Here is a 22,559-nt window from a genome sequence, read left to right as displayed (position 1 = left end):
GATGCTCTTAGGTATTATAATGTGCGGTGGTGTTAATTCAGAACTATTAATCCTTTTAAAAAAGATTGATCATCCAGACAAGGTGGCTGATCCCGTACGGAGTGCACTGCTGGGGTAAGTCTGAGCACCACTTCAGCTGGTCCTTGGGAGGGGGCTGGCAAAACATAGTAGATATTGTAGGTTCCTTCATCAGTTTTGCTAGAGAATCCTTTGCCATCAGCTCTCTGTCACGCGCTGTCCTGCATGGTAGTGTTCATACCATCATTTACCGTACACAACTTCCAGGGCCCATTTCCCACAGTTGGCACTGGACAGGAAGGATATTTAACACTGTTTCATTCCAACACCGCTGACCTCACTGCTTTGTTGTATTTACCTGGACTAGAGGACAGCTGGGTACCTCTTGTCCTGTCTGTAACATGGCTGAACAGGAGCCAGCACAGAGCTGCAGGTCAGTCCATATCCCACCTCAGTCACTCCCCACGGCAAACATTTGCTCTGCGAAATTTCAGCTCCCCCACTAAGGACACAGCCCCCTCACCACTGCCCAGCTGGAACAGAGGGCGAGCGCTTCTTCAGTTACACTGGGCAAACAAAACCCTGCCTGTCTGCTGTCATCGAAGCAACTTCCTCAGAGCCAGAACCATTCCAGCATTAAACCAAACACGGTTGGCCTATGAAATGCAGCTTTGCAATCAAGGTGAAGCCTTTCCTCAAAGTCTGACTCGTCAGCACAGTTTCCATTGTCAATTTGTCCGTCAGAGCTGCAGAGATCCAGCCCTCAGCCTTAGTTCTGAAATGAACTGCCCTTGTATTTCAAAGATACTGACAACACCCAGAAGTATAATAAGGAAAAGTCTGTTATTTTAAAAAGCAAAGCTACTTTTTAGTTGCTTAAGCAGCTCATGTACTGCTAGTTTCTCAAAATAAGGTAAAACTGTACTTCCAGCTGGGCTCCGCAATCCAGTACCACTTTCAGTTTAAGCAGTCACATCTTGAGAGAACTGTTTTTCAGCCTGTCATGCAATTGCTACCTGGAAAAGGTGGATCTCTAACCCATTCCATATGAGCAGCGAGACTGTTATCGTGCCGCTTGGCAGCTGTGACTGAACAGATGAGCACTATTAGCCAGGCTGGAGCTAACAAATGCAAACATGCCAGAGCGCAGATGCTGCTGGGTGCTTTCTGCAAAGGGGTTTAGTCACGTGAACATGTATTTTGCCAAATAAATTCCAAGTAGTTAAAAGTAACTGAAAAGCTAAAGTGAAAGCTACTTAAAATGCAACCATTGTAGGAAAACACCTGAGCTTCAATATTTGCCTGCACTGCCGAGAGCAAACATGCTTTAAATGAGTCACTGCTTCACGCCTGGCTTGCGGACTAGGAGTTCTGATGACTTCGTGTGAAGTGCTGCTCACTTCAGGATAGTTCTTTTTACAACTTGCTTTAAGGAATAGCTTCACGTTCGCAGGACTATTCAAATTAACCAGCATGGGTCTTAAAAAAATCCTCTTGCAAACAGAATGAGATAATGTGGTAATGAGATAACACAGAGTTGACAGAGAGCACATATTCCAAAGCGCAGGTACAAAATAAAGCTACAAATACAATATTGCTGTGCAGGAGCATGTCAGCTTATATTGCATGTTTCTGGTAAGTACAAACCTTATTCGCAGTAACCATCCCCACCTGTGAAGGCATCATGGGGTAAAGCTGTTAGGCAACAGAATTTATCATTTGCATTCCAATACATTAGTTTCATTCTAAGAAGCTGCAGTGTCATTGGAAAGTTTTAACCATTATTAAATATAAGTAGATTTAAAGCATTAGTCTCCTACGTTCATTACCTCTTCTTTCAGGATTTCCTACGATAAGCAGAAACTCAGCAGAACATTTCAAGATCTACCAGGTTACCTTTCCCCCCCCTCAACTTAAATTAACATTATCCCTATCAAACCTGTAACTACAAGCTTCACAAAGTTACTGTGAGAAGACAGAAAGTTTCTCTTTACTTCACCAATGTCTCAAAACCGAAGGAGGCTGCATTTAAACTACGATGATCTATCTAGCAATGGACCCAAGACATACGGGTAAGTCTCTGTGACTGTTCAGCTTCTGGATGTCCAGCTCCAAAGCACATCAGAAACCTTGGTTCTCACAAGGCAAAACATTCACTGTGTTCGTGTCCACGTATCAGTGACTGCGTTTGGCACTACATTATCTCCTGTATGTGCTGAAATACACTGTCCTTGGCTAAACCTCCTCTCTCCTTCAAATATTTGATGTTCTGGCAACAGATGTCTAAGCGTAATTGAGACTGCTGTGATGCTGAGTCTGGAGAAAGCCCTAGGGAGCTGCTTCCTCTTAAGTGTTTTGCTTCCAAAGCAGGAAGGAAAAATGAAGCCAGCTAAACTTCCCCCAACTCCTTCTACCTCAGGAACGAAAACTTTCACTGAGGACGCACCCCAAATCATGAAATGGTTTGGGTTGCAAGGGACCTCAAAGACCATCCAGTTTCAACCCCCTATTATGGGCAAGGACATCTCCCACTGGATCAGGGGGCTCCAAGCCCCATCCAACCTGGCCTGGAACACCTTCAGGGATGGGGCAGCGACGACTTCCCTGGGCAACCTGGGCAAGATCCTCCCCATTATCGTGAAGAAATTCTTCCTAATGTCTAATCTAAGTCTTCCTCCTTCCAATTTAAAGCCATTCCCCCTCATCCTATCATTACAGGCCCTTGTAAAAAGCCGCTCCCCAGCTTTCCCGGAGCCCTTTTCAGTACTGGAAGCTGCTCTAAGGTCTTCCTGGAGCCGTCTCCAGGCTGAACAACCCCAGCTCTTTCATGCCCAGAACGCACGAACAGGCCTTTTAACTGGGAATGAGCTATTTAGGATGTTAACAGTTATTTCTGCTTTTCAAGTCCACACCCCCAGATTCATTTACAGGTACAGGCATTATTTTCTTCATTTCCACTCCCCCCAGGGAGACCTCAAACATGAAAGAATCCACTCACCTGTTACTATTTTGGAAGCTGTTTGCGTGGCATTTGCAATAATACCATCTCCAGTCAGCTGAGAAGGAGGATGCGGTGGAGGGGGAACACTGGGTCTGTTGCGGGGTTTTGGTACCGGCCGCGGCCTCGGCAGGGTGCCGCTCTGGGGGGGAGAGGGAGACTGCGAGGTCTCTGGAGTAGGCGGCTGTGGCTGCGGCTGCGGTGATGGGGAACTGGGATTGTGTTTTCCTAGAGGGGGTGTACCAGGGGGTGTTGGAGTCTGGGGAGGAGTGCAACAGGGCTGCTCTGGTCCGTGCTCACTGCCGGGCGCAGCGGGAGGAGATGCTTGACTGTTTGCTTTGGGCTGCAGTGGAGGAGTAGCCTGTGTTGGGGGCTGGGGCGGTGGGTGGCTGGGAGCTTGTATTGGGGAAAGGCTGCTGGAGTATCTCCGAGGTGCAGAAACCTGGGAAACAGAGGGCTGGGCTGCTCCTTGGTTTGCATGTTGAGCAGGAGGAGAAGAACTTCGAGCAGGCGGTTTTGGTGAGACGGAGGGTGGCTGGGCAGCAGGGGCAGAGCTCTGGCTTCCCGGCTGCCCTGGCGGTGGGTTGGCTGGCTTGGGAGGCGCTGGCGCAGGCTTCTTAACGGCTGCAAGAGAAGAGGGGAGATTTCAGGGTTGGGTATCGCGAAACCAAAATCCTGAAACAAAGAAATTAGTAGCAGAAAATAATAACCAAATACATTGTCAAAATAAAACGGTGCACTATTAAACAGAAGCGTCATCAGCAGGAAGCTATGGGCTTTGAGTGAATTTGTTAAACAGCTTTGGTAAGGTTACTACCAGTGTTCATTAAAAAGACCAAAAGTCCAAAGACGCATTTAGCTAGGCTTTAGTGAAATTAAACCATTGACTGAAATAAGGAAGAGACATTGATAAAGTTATTTCAGCAAGCATTTCTCCAGTGCATAAAGAACTGGAACGTAATGGTTTGAAGCCCAAATGAAACACACACCTCTCCTCATCGCGTGGGGACTGGGACCTGCTGCGTTCTGTGGCTGATTAACAGAAAGCTGATTAGTGCTACTCGTGGGCTGGTTCTGGACGGCAGCTGCATGCCCACCATTTCTCACGGGTGGAGGAGTTGCTGAAGACGTGTTCTCCTTCGATTTTGAGGTACTGAAAATTAAAAATCCTTAATTAGAAAATGGTTATAAAAGGCCTTGCCCATACCAGCTACACCTGTTCGAGTTGACATTATGAACTGTGCTACAGTCCTGACGTTCAATGGTTCAGAAACACTTCTGCACTGCTGGTACTTAGGACTGAACAGTGCTACAACTCTTCAGACAAGTGGCAAGCAGGCTTTAGGCAAGCCTGTACAAAAGGTTAATTACCAAAATTAAATCAGGAATCCCGTCAGTTCTGCTGTGTCTCAGTACCTGTCTGAACACAGCATAGACCCCTATGAGTGCAGCCTCCACGCCTCACATCCTAAAACCAGACTCCCAGCATTGAAGTTCATATAAGATCATTTCTCAGATTTCCTCACTCGGATGTCCCTATCACCCTGTAACTGTCAACTACTCTGTCACAGCACCACATCCAGTTCACGGGCAGTTACCTGGCAGACCCAGTTACCAAGGACTGAATGACGGCAATCAGTGAAGCTCTGCCAGAAAAACACCCTTAAAAGATGTGAACCACCTTGCTATGCGTAGTATAGAGGTGAGGCAGATGTAGTCGCTACGCTGAAGTCCCTGGAGCCTTTGGAAGCCCTTGGGAAGACCCAGGGACTGCAAGAGCTGAGTGTGGAGAGAGCAGTGGCTCTTTTCCCTTCATCAGCTGGCTGAAGTCTTCACACTACCTGGAATTAAACTTTTACCATGTTGGGAGACCAGAACTTGTCTTGAGGGAGCAACCCCTGCAAAACCTTTGAGATTCAGACCAGGACAACTCATCTCTTCCTGACCTTTGGCTATGAAGACAATAGAGATGGGGGAATGCACAACACCAGAATAGGAATCGGGCAAGGCGGAACTGGGCAGTTTCCTCTCCTTCTGCTGTGCACTTGCAGTCCTCATCCACTTCTGTCTTCAGTCTCTTGCAGCATCTCCTTCATCACAAAAGGACTAACACCTTCCAGTGATCTTTATTGGCACCTTGCAATCTGAACTTCTCCATATGCTCTTAACAGATTGCAAGCACGTGAAGGCAGAGCTTGTGCAGCTCTCAAACGCAGCTTCTAGACGCTACGCTCCAGGTTCTGCTTTAGCTGCCTGCGCCACAGCAGACATCTACAGAGGAAACAGCAGTCTGCAGGGGATTTCCGAATGAGAAGTTGTTGTAAAAATGTCACCTGAGAGCAAGAGCTCTATGCAAAGGAGGTAGTGCTGCACCCAGCTCGGCGGTGGTGTTTCACCATAAGATGAAGAGGGTGACGCATAGAGAGCACTACAAGCCTTCACACAAGGTTTGTTACATCTCTCAGACCACAAAATATTGAAAGCAAAGTGCCGTTTTCACCACACATGAAAGGAAGACTTATGGTTGGACTCGATGACCCAGTGGGTCCTTTCCAACCTAGTGATTCTATGAAGAGTCAAGGTACTGTGACAGTCTTGCAGTCCATGTATACTTGCACAAGATTCAATAGTAATTAAGCAGCAAACACGCCTGTACATATTTTTGTCCGAAAGAAACTAATATTAAAGTACGATACATCAACTCCACTTTCTAGCAAGCAAGTCTGGTCATCTCTAACATTTGCTACAGACATAAAAAGAGACATGTCCAGATAACATGTAAAAGAAACAACAAACAAGACCAACAGGTTTCTAGTATTGCCAATGGTAGGTTTTGTTCATTCAGCAGCAAACTGAGTCATACTGTGGACAGCTCTAGAGCATCACTTGGAAAAAATCAACAGGGGAGGTAGAACTGCAGTCTCTTTTAGTGTTTTTCATCATCATTTTTCCCCTAGAAATTCTCCTGGTTTAGAAGATTCGTTCTGAACACACATAACAAGGTATGTTGTTTTAGAAAACAGATTCTGGAATGAAACGCCCGGCAAGAGAGCTCTTGTGTAGTGCTTCTGGAAAGGCTTTACACATGACATGCGTTTCTGTCAGAAGAGGGGCCTTGTGCAGCAGACACAGTTGACATATCAGTTGGCTGCTGAAGCTGCCTGCTAAGCCGTTGCCAGCAGAAGCCGTGCCTCTTACCTGACATCCTCATTGCCTTGACTTTGTAACTGTTCTGCTGCGCCAGCAGAGAGAGCAAAACCAGCACCCACTGGGCTTGTTTCAGCCACAGAGGCTTGTGAGTGCTGCTCCGCTCCAGCCTGAGCCAGCACGCCAGCCTCCGTGGGCGGAAGTGGTGGCTGGAAAGCTGGGGATGTGTGCTTTCTATTTATAGTGCCACATCTCCGAGGGTTCGCTTGGAAGTCCATAACCTTGACACCAAAGCTATAGAAAGAAGAGAGAGTAAACACACCACAGCAGCCAAGACCAGGTAACTAAAGCAACAGGACAACTGGATGTTATCACCCCACAAAGACAAATGCAACCCCTGCTGCTCAGCATGCAAAGCAGCAACAAGGAAAGCTGCCACCTTCTGCATGTAACACCACGGATGTTAAGACATGAGACGCTCTTTGGCTTATCCGCACCACGGGGTAAGCTAAACATACGTGGAACAAAGTACTCGGTCACATTTGAAGACAGACATCGATGACAATGAGGTCAAACCACTTAGTTCTACACGTAAATACATACATTTCCTTCGATGCTAGGGTATTTCTTCATTGAATGTTTTTGCAACGTGAATTTTGTCTCTATTATGCACTAAGTTGCAGTACAAATTTCTAGACAGACAAAAAGCCACTAGATACAGGCTATGATTTGTGTTTAAGAAGACTACGGATAAATGGACTAGAATTCTAACAGAGTTTAGAATGCATACAGCACACTCATTCTAGAACTTTATTTTATTCTTGTTGTGTTAAAGACAACAAATGTTGAACTGATTTCCTTCTCTTGTCAGTGCTGAAACATTTGCATGTGGCCAGGCGTAGTTAACACTCAGGTAGCAGTTTAACACTTGCAGCTAAAAACATAACAGTACATCACTTGAATACTCATGGTATGAGTGATAATAAATGGGTTACACTACATGTTATATGGGAAAACAGCACGTTTCATTTATGTTTTGAAGCGTTCTACTGTTTGCTGTGGCATACTGTACCATCATCAACTCAGGGGGCTGATCGGGAAGGCACCAGGTAACACCACCTCAGTTTATGGGCTTTGGAAAAGAAGCCAGGGAATACCAGGAGTTAGATACCGATAGAGGCACTGCTACGTACACTTCTGTCTCAGTGGGTTTCAGACATCCCAAATCGGTAATAGGAAAGTGCTAATGGGAAGCAGTAATTATCTGCTTGTGGTTGTTCATCATGCATAGAGTATAACTGGAGGCTACACCAGTACTTTACCTTTGAACCTTCCTCAGCCTGTAACAACATTAGGGGGAAATAAACCACCGTGGGTACCTATAGTACTTCCACTAAATTCTCCTCCTGAGACCAATAAGAGCATGTCCATAACTGAAACCTATCCCGAGAACAAAACATACCTTTCCTTCTTCAACAAATCCCCTTCCGATACAATCATGCTGACAGGCCTCTTCCGCTCCAGTGTTCCGGATTCGTATTCGCTCCCAGTGTGTGACAAGTGATTGGAATTAACAGCAGGAATGGCAACAAATGCCCCTGACACATTGAAATCTTGATCTGGAAAAGACAGATGGAATGCATCCTCAGACACACATCACAGTGCCTCACTGCAAAAAGCCAGTGAAGGTCTTACCTGCATAGGGTTACAACAAATACAAAATTCTTTTAACTACGGCAAGGATTTACCTCCAGGGAAGAACCAGTCTGCGTGCTGAATAATTGGCTCAATGACTGCTACCACATGGACTGAGGTCGCTGCTGCCATTTCCGCAAGGGATCTGCAGAAGGAATTTGTAGAACATTTTATACAGAGCTCTACTGAGGTAAGAAAGTTAAAAATATCAGATTACCTACATGACAAACTATACCAAGCATGATGTATTGACACTCCTAAGCACCACATAAAGAGCAACTGCACACTCTGAGGAACTCTAGACCATGTGGTAACATTCATGGCAATTGGAAACGCTCCTAGAAAGCTGCACATCTAAAAGGATCTCAGGCACAGGCTGAAAAAGCATGTGAAACATCTTTTAGACATATAATCTGTTGATGTGAATGGTCTATGTGAGTTAAAACAACCTGACAAGGAATTCTACAACTTCATGAGAGTTCCATTTTGTCACTAAAACCACTCACCCTTCATTCTTTGCCCATAGCAAGTTGGGGCCCAAGACGATTGCAATGTTGCTGGGTGTCATTTTGTTAACGTCGCTGTTCTGTGCAAGCTTTGCTAAAAATTTGATTAAATACCTACAAAGAGGAAAGAAATCATTAAAGAGCAGGAACTCAGAGCATTTCTTCCTCAAAGCAACTATGTAAAAACTCAAGAGCTCCTAAAGACAGCTCCTAGCACACCACAAATAGACCTACAGCTTTCTTGCTTGGCAGCTGGCTACGAAGCTTCTGCTCATGAATCCCAACAGTTGAATTGGGTAGAAAAGAGCATCTGCCACTCAGCAAAACGGAATGACAGAACTACTGTATTTTCAGAAAGCAATGCTTAGTTTGGGAATGCCAACTGGACAGATCTTTTCATATCCCGTAATGGAACTACCATGCACCGAAGAGTCACCAGAGCTGGTTTGGTCGTGACGCATTCCCAAAAATCAAATCCAAAAGGAAAAAAATAACACTTGTAAGATACACCCAGGTGATTTCCAAGACTGGAAAACACAATGAAAAGCAGAGCTGAGGAAAAGCTAGGTACTATACCAGCAGCGTGCCCCTTAATTAGAAGGGTTCTATGAGCTCTACTTCATTGCAGTCCATACAGAACTAAATCAACAAAGCCTACCACCACTGCACCCCAACCACTCAGTAGAACAGGATGTCCTTCTATAAACCTAACTGAATCTGGCCAAGAAAGAAGCCTGGATCAGAGTACTGGTTGATCAGTTTTAAGATCTGGTTACTCCAGCCCCAAAGTGGCTGTGCTGCCAATCAATCGATGTTCACACATACCTGAAGTTAGCATGGTAATGCTTGGGTAATCGGTTACAAATCCTCCACAGCTCTTGTAGCTTCTTATCCTGGTCCTGAATACTGCAAGGGGAAAAACATCCATCACATCTGACTTTCAGATCAGAAAACCGTTGTTTCTACAGTGAACAGAGATGACTGCATAACCTTCCACTTATGCCACAGAAATGCACAGTTTTGTATTCAGGAATTCAGGAACCTGCTAGTTAAATTATCTCTATCTACAACAAAAGAAAACAGCCTCAGTATTGATACTATGTAGCCAACAGTGTCAATCAGCCCTTATGCTAAAAGGGCTTAGATCTGACATAAAGTAGATATTTCACCAGATTTTTCTGCAATTAGTACTAAGCTAAACCACAAAATTTAAATTTATTACACAAAATATTTGCCTATTAGAGCAGAAATGAGAACGCAAACTGTGTGAGTTTGGCCCTTTAAATTCAGAACCAAACGTGACAAAACCATGCAGAATGTTTTCCTACATAACTATTTTTAGTGTCCTTACTTTGCAGCTTGTGTCCATTCTTCATACAGACTATAGGTCATTAAAGGTTCTGGCAGCTCTCGCAAATAGGATTTCAAGGCACCTGCAATGCAGACCAGAAACAGGTGAGCTTCTCAGCCAGTGCTTTCAGTCTTCATTTAAAACTCTGCCCTACGCAATTTTATCTATGCAATAGGAACCCAAGTTCCTGAGAAACAATGGGAAGAGCTGACACTTCCGCAGCATTTCTGTTCAACACTCTACAGGTCATTCACTAATTACTGTGGAATCATAGGATGGTTTGGGTTGGAAGGGACCTTAAAGCCCATCCAGTTTCCCCCCCTGCACTGGGCAAGGACACCTCCCACTGGATCAGGGGCTCAAGGCTGTCTGTAATTTGACAGAAACATGTACTATAGAACCATGAAACACCTCTTCAGAACAAAGACCTCATTAAAGGTCTACATATGGCTTAATCTCCCTCGATCGTGTTAACACTCTTGTCATGAGAAGAAATAAGATAAGTGGATTACTATGATCACCTGAATTTTAAACACAGACACGTGTACAGACATGAACACATCAAGTGTGATGGCCACGAGTTCCCTGTACTCATCTGTGGGAAGTTATGGAGTGAGGTGAACTTTAATTTCATTTTCATTCATAATTCATCTGCACCGAGATCAGCACCTTACACCGCAGCAAGTCAACAGTTAAATGAACTACATAAATTCGTGGTGTATTTTAGACCTGGCTTGGATTCACAACATTCACAATACCTGCAACTGCATGGGGATCAGAATAAAACTCATCAAGCTGTGAAGTTGAACAATCCAAGGCAGCTTTCAGCTTTTTTAACTTGGAGGCTCCAGCAGCAATTCTGAATAAGCCCTGCATGATAAAAATCAAATGTATTTGTCTGGTAACAACACATTAGGGCAAGCATGAAACAGGAGACATTTTATGACAGCCTCTTTCAGAGCAATTTCAAGTTCAGTATCTTCCCCTGACACTGCTGTGACCAAGCGGGTTCTTCAGGTGTCACTGCCATCTGAGACCATTTTAGCCACCTCTCACCCGTGGCCCATTCCTGATATTTCACTCTCATTACACTCATTCATCTCAAGATACTTCAAATGGGGCTGAAGGTTCTTCTGTTGCAAAAGATTTATCATCTACACTAATGAACAAAATTACTTAAGCAGCATGTTAAAATGTGCTGACACCTGTCCATGGGTGAGACTGAGCATTTTTTCCTGTCCTACACAGCACATGATAGGGTATTACCTACCTCCTCTCTCATTCCTGTTTCCAAAAGCATCATCACGCAGGCTTCAATAGGGACTGCAATTTCACGACCACTGCGCTTGAGATGCTCTTCTAATGGGGTTCCAAAAGCTGGTTTCTCAGTCCATTTGTCTGATTGGAGAGTATCAAAACACTGAGAAAAACATCTAACCAGCACTTGAATTATGTCCCAGACAAGAGAATCATAGAATCATAGACTCATAGAATCATAGAATAGTTAGGGTTGGAAGGGACCTTAAAGATCATCTAGTTCAAACTCCCCTGCCATGGGCAGGGACATCCCACTGGATCAGGCTGCCCAAGGCCCCATCCAACCTGGCCTTGAACACCTCCAGGGATGGGGCAGCCACAACCTTCCCTGGGCAACCTGTGCCAGTGTCTCGCCACTCCCACAGTGAAGAAATTCTTCCTAATGTCCAGTCTAAATCTGCCCCTCTCCAGTTTATACCCATTCCCCCTGGTCCTGTCCCCACAAGCCTTTACGAATATCCCCTCTCCAGCTTTCCTGTAGGCCCTTCAGGGACTGGAAGGTCGCTGTAAGATCTCCTCTGAGCCTTCTCCAGGCTGAACAAGTACAACTCTCTCAGCCTGTCCTCATAGGGAAGGTGCTCCAGCCCCCTGATCATCTTTGTAGCCTCCTCTGGACCCGTTCCAACAGTTCCATCTCCTTCTTACGCTGAGGATTCCAGAACTGGACACAGTATTCCAGATGAAGTCTCACAACAGAGGAATAGAGGGGCAAAATCACTTCCCTCGCCCTGCTGGCCACAGTTCTTTTGATGCAGCCCAGGATATGGTTGGCCTTCTGGGCTGCGAGCACATGTTGCCGGCTCATGTCGAGTTTCTCATCAACCAGCACCTCCAAGTTCTTCTCTGCACGGCTGCTCTCAAGCACGTCATCCCTCATCATGTACTGAAAACAGGGATTGCCCCCACCCAGGTGCAGGACCTTACACTTTGGCCTTGTTGAACCTCATGAGGTTCTCACAGCCCCACTTCTCCAGCCTGTCCAGGTCCCTCTGGATGACATCCCATCCTTCTGGTGTGGCAACTACACCACTCAGCTTAGCGTCATCTGCAAACTTGCTGAGTGTGCACTCCATCTCGCTGTCAATATCATTGATAAAGATATTATACAGCACTGGTCCCAGTACGGACCCCTGAGGGACACCACTTGTCACAGATCACCATCTGGACTTTGAGCCATTGACCACTACTCTCTGAATACAACCATCCAACCAGTTTCTTATCCGCTGTACCGTCCACCCATCAAGTCCATCTCTCTCCAATTTAGAGAGAAGGATGTTGTGGGGGACCGTGTCAAAGGCTTTACAGAAGTCTAGATAGATCACATGTGTCAGTTTACCCGTGTCCCCTGCTGTGGTTAGCCCATCACAGAAAGCCACCAAGTTGGTCAGACAGGATTTGCCCCTGGCGAAGCCATGCTGGCTGCCATTAAGCACCTCCCTGTCCTCTGTGTGCTTTAGCATAGCTTCTAGGAGGATCTGTTCCTCCTAGAAGAGAAGAACAAAGCCTCCAGCACAGCAAGGGAATTCTCAGAATACAGTAGGAGTTTGACAACCCTTAATGGTAAAGTCCTTCATAGCACAAGTAAAGAGAAAACAAGCCTGCTAGGGTTCAAGAAAAAAACATTTCTGCCTCTTTCTGGCTGGATTATCCTACAAAACCCCTTTGTAAAATGGCAGTGCGTGCCCCACCAGGGCTCAACACAAGTGCCACCACAGGGCTGGAAGGTACTTCAGTTCTGATTTGTCAAGAAACCAGAAGGCTTCAGAATCTTGGAGAAAAATTCAGTCAAGGTTGCATGACCTGGGCTGACCTCAGTTTTCACTGCATTTAGGGTGGATAAAAACTGAGATGTTAGTATGAAGTTTAGTGCTGATTTAAGGAGTCAGCAACTTCAAATGGACATCAACAGCCCCTGTGCCTTACATCAGAATGACCATGTTAACAGGAATTGCTCAAAGGCACAGTAACACGCCAGACAGGCAGAACCCTGCTGAAGTCAGGCACTGTGGTGTTTGACACTACCTCCCAGTCCACCTTCCAGGAAGGCTCATCTGCTCCAAAGCATTTTTGTCATCTGAAAAGTTTGTACAAAGCAGCTAAGCAAAACCAGCAAACTTAAAGCAGTCAAATTTGTAAACAGAGAACCTTCCACCCAGCCACAATGCAGCCCTGATGCTGTGTAAGCACCGCTTGTTTACATTTCCTCATTTCTGATCAGATCTATGGCGTATAGACATCATAGATCACCCTTCAGCAAGATGCTCCTATTTCATGATGCATCTAGTGCAATGGGTCATTTTCTGCAACGGGTGTGGTCCACAACTGAAGCTATTTCACTGAATCATGGAATGGTCTGGGTTGGGAGGGACCTTAAGGCCAATTCCAATCCCCCTGCCATGGGCAGGGACACTTTCCACTACATTAGGGCACTCAAAGCCCCATCCAACCTGGCCTTGAACCTCCAGGGATAGGGCAGCCTGGAACCTTGCTCGGCTCAGTTTATATTTCTCTCGGACTTTGTTCAGCCTACTTCTTGTTCAAATCAGTCAGCAGATCAAGACACAGTAAAGACAGTATTTAGGACAGCAATTTCAACAACCCAGAGTACATCTTTGTACCAAACTGTTCACGATATCCCTCAAGCCCTGTTGACAACAAAAAGCTGAGTAGCATGAGGAAAAGACAAAGGTGCATTATTTGCTTTTCTGAACTGCTGCTGTTCCCCACGATAATGTGAACATTGCAGTGTGCACGCTGGGATAAAGGACTGCAGAGAAGTAGGAAAAGAAGTTAAGCTCCTTTGAACAAAGGGAGATTTTCTGATAACCAGATGATCAGGTGATCATTCAGGAAGCAAGGACCCTAAGTAGTTCCTAAATCACAACAAAACCTTCATTGGCCTAAAAAGCCAGGTACGAATTAGCAAAGATCACATGATATCAAGTAAAAAGTGCAAGCAAATAGAAGAACCCTTCCTTTACTCTCTCGGGTATCAGGCAGATCTTTATTACTGTATTAGTGTGTTAAGATATGGCTGGAGAGCTCCAGAGAACACAAAGATGGAATTATGCTTGGGAACGTACAGTTGTTAAGTAGATCAAAATGGCCTTATTATTAAATAAGTCTGCATGCAAGAGAATCAAGATAAAGGAGGAGAATATTGTGCATAGGTGGCACAGGCAAGGAGAAGCATCAGCCAGAGCACAGGTTACTTTACCTTGATGGGCTTGAATTTCGGGTAGGACCTTTTCTATGACTGCTAATGCTTTTCTATGGTAATCTGCTTGTGCTTCTAATAACTGAGAACAGAAGCCACATTTTAAAAACAAAAAGAGCATTAGCTTCTGATGAGCACATAATACAAGACTAGAAGGTTTAGCACACAAAATGTAATCATTGAGAACTGAGTGTCTATGCACATACGTGCTGCAAGTGGAGTCAAAGGGAAAAAATACTCACCATAACAAAGCACCTGGCGTATTCCCCTTCTTTGGACACAAAGTTGTACATGTCTGCTGCCAGCTGATCCTTTGGAAAAGAAAAGAACACAAAATGGTATGGCAAATCCACAGAAGTATTTCAACTTATACACAAAGGCAGAAGTACACGTTTATTTTAAGTTTGCACTATTGATTCAGGCAGCACAGGAAAACAGTGATCCACTTTGAACCGTAGAATCACTTGGTTGGAAGAAACGTTTGAGATCATCTAGTCCAGCTGTCCCTGTCCACTACTAAATTAAATCCCTGAGCATCCCATCTCCCATCTTTTAAATCCCTCCACAGACAGTTACTCAAACACCTCCCTGAGCAGCCTCTGCCGCTGCCCGAGAACCCTTTTGGGGAAGAAATTTTTCAGTGCTCAGCTCAGCTGGGGCATTGTGAGTATTCCACAACTGAAAAGTGAAACTGGATGTGAGCTGCTCAGAGCTGTAAAAGTCAGAACGCTCCTTTTATGTCAGCAGCCTGCACTGCATCCAGATAGCTCACACTGCACAGCTACTGAGTGGCATGAAGCACAGGGGCACCCTGAACGTTTCAGTTCCTTCTCATAACAGCCTCAGACTGAAACAGAAAATAATGTAAAATATCCATCTTAAAACTAAACGCCTCATGAAAGCAATTCAGACAGAGATCAGCTAGCACTATACCCTTAATGTAACTTTACATACATAATTTGCAGTTGCAATGATCAGCCAGCCAGTTCCACACACCCAGCCTGCAGAAGCAGCCATTGATTACTATTGTTCCTAACGAGCAGTATGGAAGTGACAGACTCAATCTGTCATACCTTGCATTGTTCTACTTTATTTCCAGCTTCATCCATCTCTTCCTTAAGCGACTCTATTTTTGAAGGATGCACTTGAAAGTTTGTTCCTGAAGTCTTGTGGGCTTGGTTGTACCTATGGGAGCAAAGCTTCACCAGTCCTTTTTTGAATAACTTACATTTAAGTTTTTCTTTTTTCAGTAAAGCATTAACACGCACACAGTAGCTTTTCAGAAGCCAGGGCCAGCATCATAGCAGGTGACATGAGATGCCAACAAGGAGTTAAGAATAAAAAGGACCTAGTAATTAAAATGATTTCTTACCTCCCTCTTGCAGAATCCCAGTCCAACACCAGCTTTGCAAGCTGTTTCCTCTGCTTCTGAATGTTCGGGATCTCTGTCTAAAAGCAAAATGCAATGCTTACATTTATTTTTAAGTTGTGTCTTGTAATAAACTACACTTTGTACATTTTCTATCTACTTTCCACAACTAACGCATGGCCCCTTAAACAGTTTTACTGTTAGCAGTGAAACAAATCCTTTTTGCCCAGTTTACATTTAAATCCAGATCTATTTCTGCAGCCAAGCTGAAGTGCCTTACCTCTGTTAGCTGACACAGCGGGTCTAAAACTTCTCTTTCAATCTGTACTTCGTGCTGAGAGAGCTCCATTGCCAGTTTGTTCTCTGCGTCACCGCACGTATCCAGCATTTTCCTTTAAGAATTGTAGGAAGTGGCAATGTGAGCTACTACTGAGTAAAGAAGAAAGGTTCCAGACACAGCAGCAGTGGCTCTTTGTTGCCTGCCACCCTTTGCATTGTGTAAAGCAGGGCCTTACTGAATAGCATCAAATCAGACTGCTCTAGGCCATCCTGGGCAAATTTGGGAGAGGCAAAGATTGTTGTTAAACCCACGTCTTGTGAAATTCCATAGCCATTGCAGCATTTTTGGAGGCTGGGTGATTAACCTGCCCCTCCAGGCAGAGAAGTCAGCGTTTATTTCCAAGCCCATCCTACCATCTTACCAGATGCAGGAAAATCACTCAATGCAGCATTTCATTTTCTCCTAAGCCCTTTTAATGCGAAAAAGTCTTAATGCTGTAACACTAAGCAACCACACATGCAGCAGTCTCCGGTTCCAAACCCATGGTTTGACCTTTGGTTTAAGCTTGTTCTAAGGAAAAACTTCATTCTCTAAGATTTTTATCCACTTTTAAATCTCCTGCAACAGCTTATAAGAATGCACATAAGGTTTTTTAAGGTCATTCTACACCATGTCCTGGCAATGAGGAAATACGCTCGCTTGAGGAATTCAACATACTGATGTGCATTTGTTTCAGCTACTTCCCTCTAAGTTGCAAATACGTACTTTGTAAGTATAAGAAAACTGGTGTTATTTTAAACTAGAAGTCATTAACACAAAACTGCAGAATGCAATATTTACACTAGATTTTAAACTTTAGGTGGAGAGAATCCTACTTTCACAAGGAGAAAAGCCACTTTCAAAAGCTTTTAAGATAATAGAAAATCTGAATCCTCTGGAACGCAAACCAGAGCAAGACCCCAGAACCACTCAAGCAGAAATGCTTGTTCACTTTTTCTCCCTTTGGATTAGAAGAGGAATCTAGACATATTAGTTTCATTAGATTGAAAATAGCCTTCATGTATCCAAAGTCTCTAATTAGAGCCCTGCAGGCAATAAAATGACAGACTGCAGCTTATTAAGTGATATACTTACCCCAACAGAGTTTCATCACTCAGCTGGACAGACCCTTCTTGCATATTTTGAGCAAGAGCTGTTAGAGGAAGTTTTTTCTATGGAATAGAAGGAACAGAACTTAGTCTGGTGCTACCCACCCTTCCCAGCACATCCCCACTAAGATCTTATCTTCCTCAATATTTTTTTTATTACACACGTGCAGCTCATTCTTTGACTTTTAAGAAAAAGCCAAGTCACAAAATCTGAAACCTCAAGCTTCCCATTCTCAGACACTCTGCAAAGCACTTTTGGCTCAGTCTTGGTCAGACTGACTGGCCCAAAATGTACCTCAACTACTGCTGAAGACAAGTAAACAGCTTTAACTTGAGATCTAAGTAACCAGCTCGTTGTCTGTCTCTCTGCAGACGTTTATTTTGTGTGCCTTTGTTTTCAGACCATCTCTATTACTCATTAAAAAAGGAAAACTTGAATGCTAAATATTTCTGGTTCTAACACTTCAGCAAAACCTACGTGCAGCTTTGCTAATGATGGGTAGAAATCAAATGTGTACAGAAAACAATTGGCAGTCAACTGACAACGTCAGGGCAGAACAGTAATTCTAATTATGAGGAGTTTGATCAGAGGTGCAGAGCATCTCCTCTCCTCAGCCAGCTCTTACGAAAGCTGGAAGCACTCAGCACACCGCAAGAATGAGTGAGTGTCCTGACACTACCCAGGCACTCCAAGGTCCTGTATCTGGGTTCGGAATCACAGCTAACATCTTACCAAACATTGACAACATGTCAGGATTTTACGGAGTTTTCCTTCTCTTGGACAATTTGAGGGAGGCAGAGCAGCTGACCAGTATTTAGATGGCTGGACCGGATTCAGACTGGTCTCAGGAGATGAGTCACTATACTTACATGTCTCTTCTCAGGATCTGTCCCATGCTGGCCTTGAAAACAGGCAATTAATCGCTTTTGTGCGATGTGGCAAACAGATCTCACAGTGTCAAGGCGTCTCTCGATCTAGTTGGGAGGAGGGGAGAGAGGAGGAAGAGAAAACAAAACAAAAAACAGAAGTCATTTTCCTGGCCTCAGCAGAAAATCTTCCTCCTGTACCACACAGTTCTGGCTGCACATTTCTCAAGTTCTACAGCCTACAAGAAGTTCAGATGCTTCGCAGAAGTGCCTGACAGCAAAAATGCTTGGAAAGAGATTTAAGTTGCTTTTTTCCCTGCTCAGGGGCACAGCAATTCAATCTGTGTTCGCAGTGCTCACAACACTGAGGAGCAGAACAGGGAGGACAACGTTGTTCCTGCTTTTGCCTCAACAAACGAGAGTCAGACTGCTACTTGCTATGAGATGAACGGCAGATGCAGAAATCCAGGACTATAACATAGGGAGAAAACTGTGGGAAAAGTCTAATATTTTCATTGTGACCTTGTAAAGTAGAAACCAAAGACACATCTGACTGTGATACTTCTTTACACCAGGCCAAGTCTGTGTACTGCAAACTTCCCATAGCGCTTCCTGCTCCGGCCGTCAAATATGAGGACAAAGCTCCTACATGCTAAGTAAAATAATATTTTCAGGGAGACAATGGGATTCAGAAAAGACGTGGAATGAAAAAAAACAGGCGGCAATACACAAACAAGAGCTCTGTTTATCACAGTATATTGGAAACATGGCTTAATACAGAGGCTGTGGACATGACAAAGACATACATAAAAAACTGTCCTTTCAAGGGATTTAAAGTAAGGAATTTGGACTATTTTATTTCAAAGAACACCAAAAGCAAACAAAGTGATGAGCCCCAGGACAGAAGTGCTTATGGCACTGAGCTCTCTATGCACAGCACCAAAAGAATGTGGTTTATCTGCATTTTCATGACTCACCAAGAATTAAAAGGAGGCCCTTTGGAATGGCTTCTATTTAAAAAGCAAGGAAGAAAAAAAAAAGCACATTTCATCTGTAGAAATAATCTGAACAGATTCCAGTTTTGGATAGAGCTCTAAAATCACTCCCATTACATTTTCAGGAGGGGAACAATTCTCCCTAGCTTTGCTAGCAATCATAAACACAGATTAGCTGACAGAGCAGTAATTGCAGTGCTAAGTTCTTACGCCCCATTTTAGTGTTTGTTAAGGGCACCGTGCTTGAATTTGAAGGAGATAAACTGTCGTTTTTTCCAAGAGGGAGCCTGCTGTGTGCTAATGAACACGAGAAGCTATAGATTCTCATTTAGAATACCACACATCCAGGTAAGAATGCCACAGTTTTTCCTCCCCGCAGATTTATTTGGCACTACTGGGATAGGATATGTGTATCCCTAAAGTAGTTACAGCCTGAAGGACGCAATTAGGACCCAAGAAGGGCAGCTAATGAAACCTACAGTTACTAAAAGGGAAAGTGGATCCAACAGAAGAGGAGCCTCAAGGGTGTAGGGCTGGGAGAAGCTGTGAGGAAGAAGAGATGCCAGAGCAGGGAGGCCCAGTCAGACAGGGACTTGGTGAGTATCAGCAGAGTCATCGCTGTTGGACGTGGGAGCCCTGTCCTGAATGCAGGAGTAAGGGCAGGGCTGGCGCCCCTGCTCCCTTTCAGAAGAGGAGATCGCAGTTCAGCCTGGAGAAGCACTCAAAGCTGGGCCTCAGGGCTGCGGTGCCCAGCAGTGGCCTTTGCGAGTCCACAGGGAAGGGGAAGATCCACCAGCAGAGGAAGGCTGGTGAGCTGAAGGACCAGCGTAAGAAGACTGAAGTTTCGCTACCTAAGGAGGCACTAAAGGGGCTCAAAAGCCACAAGATGAATCCAAGCTGAGGTGCTCAAAAAGCTTAATAAAGATCTGCTGGGGTAGAGCAAGGTGCAGAGAAACTGCGCGGGGACTGCTCTGAGAGCACAGGGTATTGCTTTATTTACAGAGCATACCTCAACAAGCTCAGAATTAAGCCCACTTCCAAAAAGACCACATGAACAAGGAGGTTCTGTCTGTGGTCTGCTGCTGCAGTTAAGGGGATTATTTCTGTCATTTTATCTTCAAAATTAAACACCATCACATTCTAAACACCATCACCACGTTCCAAACCATCCACTATTTGTGGAAGCACTTATTTTTGCTTGGTCACGTAGTTAAGACTTCTAAAAATACTGAGCACAGGTTTACCTCCACGTCTGAAACACAGTGACATCCTGCAGCTGAACCATCTCTCAGACCCCAGCAGACTCATACAGCCCTCGTCAGCCAAGCGTGATGCCTTAGGGTGCTGAGAAAGACTCTGGAGCCAACACATCCCAACAGCCTCTTTCCAGGCAGTCAAAGTCAAACTCAAAAGGGCAGAAGAGGAGGAACATGACTCCAAATCTTCACAATAATGTACTCTCCTCTCTGATCTGTTTTTCAGTTCAAAGATGTCAGGAAAGCCATGAAGGACATTCATCTCCATTAAGCCACCTTTGAACTGAAAATGTGACCCATGGGCCACGCTGTCTGTACCCACAGGGCACCTCCAGCACACAAAACACCACACAACTGCTTTATTATATGCTGCAAGGGCATGCCAGAAAGTGGGTCTATTGTGGAAGCCTTTCCAGTACTGAATTATATTCCTTGTCCTCAGACAAGAACAGATTTAACAGAGACCTTTGAAACGGAGCATTACACTTCAGAGAACAGAAAAAAAGCTATGGCGATCCTGTCTTAAAGCTAAATATAAAAGAGAGCACTGTGAAACACGTTTATAAAGTGAACAGCACCACGGGTTTAAGCTCCTTAGTTAGATAAGAGCCTCTCTCCCTCCACAAGCCCCCAAGAGCAAACAAACAAGTGAGTAAATTCTTCCACTCGGGTGTAGCCAGGCTGCTCTGCCCTGGGAAAGCTGTGCTTGCAACAGTTTTTTTGGCAACAAGCAGCAGCTATTTTGGCTTTTACTTCTTGTTTCTGTTCTGCAGCTAACCAGGAAAACAGACTAGCTCCTGAAGGCTCTCAAGGTGGTTTGACAACTTTTATGCCACTTAACTGTACAGGTCTCCTTAGAAATTAAAAATGGCATTGTCAAACTGCTACAGAGCAGTATTTATGGTTTAAATAAAGCAGGGCCCTGGAAAGCAGGGTGAAACGTTTCTGGTCAGCTCGTTTCACCATTGCTCAGGATGACTTCATCTATTTGTGCTGAATTCAGGTTTTAAGGCTGACAGATCCTGTCATCTTCCACTGTAACCTGAACTGCTGGAGAGATGGGAAATAGAAGTAGATGCAGAACAAGTCTATGTTACCAGTCAGCCTTGTTCAAACAACAGTAGTAACTGAAATCCCACCATGGAAGTAAGGTCTGATCAGATGGCACGCTCATAAAAACATGAGAAGTGTGCAAACACATCAAATGTCAGTGTGACAAAAGTGAGAACACATAGCGTGAGGTAAGCAAGAAGTGTTTGTATGTTTATTGAGAGCAATTCCAGACTCTCAGAAAATGCTGACAGTATCTGTTCACAAGCAATGGCAACGGGGGTTTTACCACTTAAGGACTGAGTTGGCCTGTTCAAAAGAAACAGAGCTGAGGACAGAAACCAGCTGTACCAAATCATTGTTTCCTCCTGCTCATCCTCCCCGACTAGACAGGCTAGAAGGTCATTAGCACTAATGGTTCATAGCTTAACAAGCTGGTTCATCTAAATAAAAGCAAAGTTGCTTCCTTCTCCACTTTATCAAGCCGCACAACAGGAGTCAGAAACAGAAGTACCCGAGTTTCTCCACCCAAATAGTATTAGAGGTTTTTTTACTTGCTAAGACATCAGCCAAAACCATCTGTTTTCATCCCTGCCACTTGCAGGAGTTTTCCCCCACGTTAGGTATTCAACAAAACGCACAAAGCTTGAACATCACAAGAAGCACTTAAAAAAATATTAGCTGTGTACAGTACCTGCAACAGGTCTTCACTGAGCACCTCTGTTTTCTCAGCCCTAGGGGAGGAATAAAAAGAGACTGTCAGACTGTGAGTGTGCTCAGGGTCAACGATTGCTGCAATGCTTCCAACAGACCCATTCCAAGTCACGATCCCAGGATAACCCCTGCTGCAAACACACCATGTTCACGATGTCATACGGAGCACTTACTCCTCGCACAGCAAACGCGGCTCACTTGTCCAGCATGGGGTGCCTGACATTCCCAGAGTCCCCAGCCCACAGCATGAATTCCCTGCACCAAACTAACATTTCAGACTGCACAAAGCAAATGGGAACCCTAAGTAATTTCATTTGAGCACAAAGAGATCTCGAAGCAACTTGAACTTCACTCCCTGTTGTTAATCAGGTAATGTTAGTAATGCACCTCAATGTAAAGGAATATAAAGACGTGAGAAGAGCAGCAGAGCCAACTGCAGCTTTTTATAGCACTGCAGAGCTTTATCAACCAGCAATCAGTGGCAGCCTGAACACCTTCCCTTAATCTTACAGGGACACAACATCCAGCCAAAATCTCCCATTACCTCACTCTGCTGAATTCCATGAAACTAAAACAATAGAAAAGAATTACTACTTAAAAAGATCACCAGAAGTTAACACTATTCCCAGTA

At 44.6% G+C, this 22,559-nt stretch overlaps 1 protein-coding gene across 7 annotated transcripts in view; it reads right to left on the bottom strand.

Annotated features, from left to right (window-relative positions):
• Positions 1-22,559, bottom strand: part of ARHGAP17 (Rho GTPase activating protein 17) — a 46,149-nt gene that overhangs the window by 3,486 nt on the left and 20,104 nt on the right. For 4 of the 7 annotated variants that reach the window (XM_054080585.1, XM_054080588.1, XM_054080589.1 and 1 more), the window contains exons 2-19: positions 21,909-21,948; positions 17,917-18,021; positions 17,033-17,109; positions 15,899-16,010; positions 15,622-15,698; positions 15,323-15,434; positions 14,492-14,560; positions 14,250-14,331; positions 10,986-11,113; positions 10,474-10,585; positions 9,716-9,797; positions 9,190-9,270; positions 8,365-8,478; positions 7,912-8,003; positions 7,626-7,782; positions 6,215-6,457; positions 4,006-4,169; positions 3,017-3,640 (exon numbers count right to left, since the gene is read on the bottom strand). In XM_054080585.1, coding sequence (XP_053936560.1) covers positions 3,017-3,640; positions 4,006-4,169; positions 6,215-6,457; positions 7,626-7,782; positions 7,912-8,003; positions 8,365-8,478; positions 9,190-9,270; positions 9,716-9,797; positions 10,474-10,585; positions 10,986-11,113; positions 14,250-14,331; positions 14,492-14,560; positions 15,323-15,434; positions 15,622-15,698; positions 15,899-16,010; positions 17,033-17,109; positions 17,917-18,021; positions 21,909-21,948 — 2,471 coding nt within the window. Of the gene's footprint in view, positions 1-1,665; positions 1,714-3,016; positions 3,641-4,005; positions 4,170-6,214; positions 6,458-7,625; positions 7,783-7,911; positions 8,004-8,364; positions 8,479-9,189; positions 9,271-9,715; positions 9,798-10,473; positions 10,586-10,985; positions 11,114-14,249; positions 14,332-14,491; positions 14,561-15,322; positions 15,435-15,621; positions 15,699-15,898; positions 16,011-17,032; positions 17,110-17,916; positions 18,022-21,908; positions 21,949-22,559 lie in introns of all 7 variants that reach the window. The other 3 variants (XM_054080586.1, XM_054080587.1, XM_054080591.1) reach the window with 3 other exon arrangements.

Source organism: Cuculus canorus, chromosome 15, assembly GCF_017976375.1.
Source record: "Cuculus canorus isolate bCucCan1 chromosome 15, bCucCan1.pri, whole genome shotgun sequence".
Classification (NCBI taxonomy): Eukaryota; Metazoa; Chordata; class Aves; order Cuculiformes; family Cuculidae; genus Cuculus; species Cuculus canorus.
Note: the sequence above shows the minus strand (reverse complement) of the source record. Positions and strands in the feature narration are given on the sequence as shown.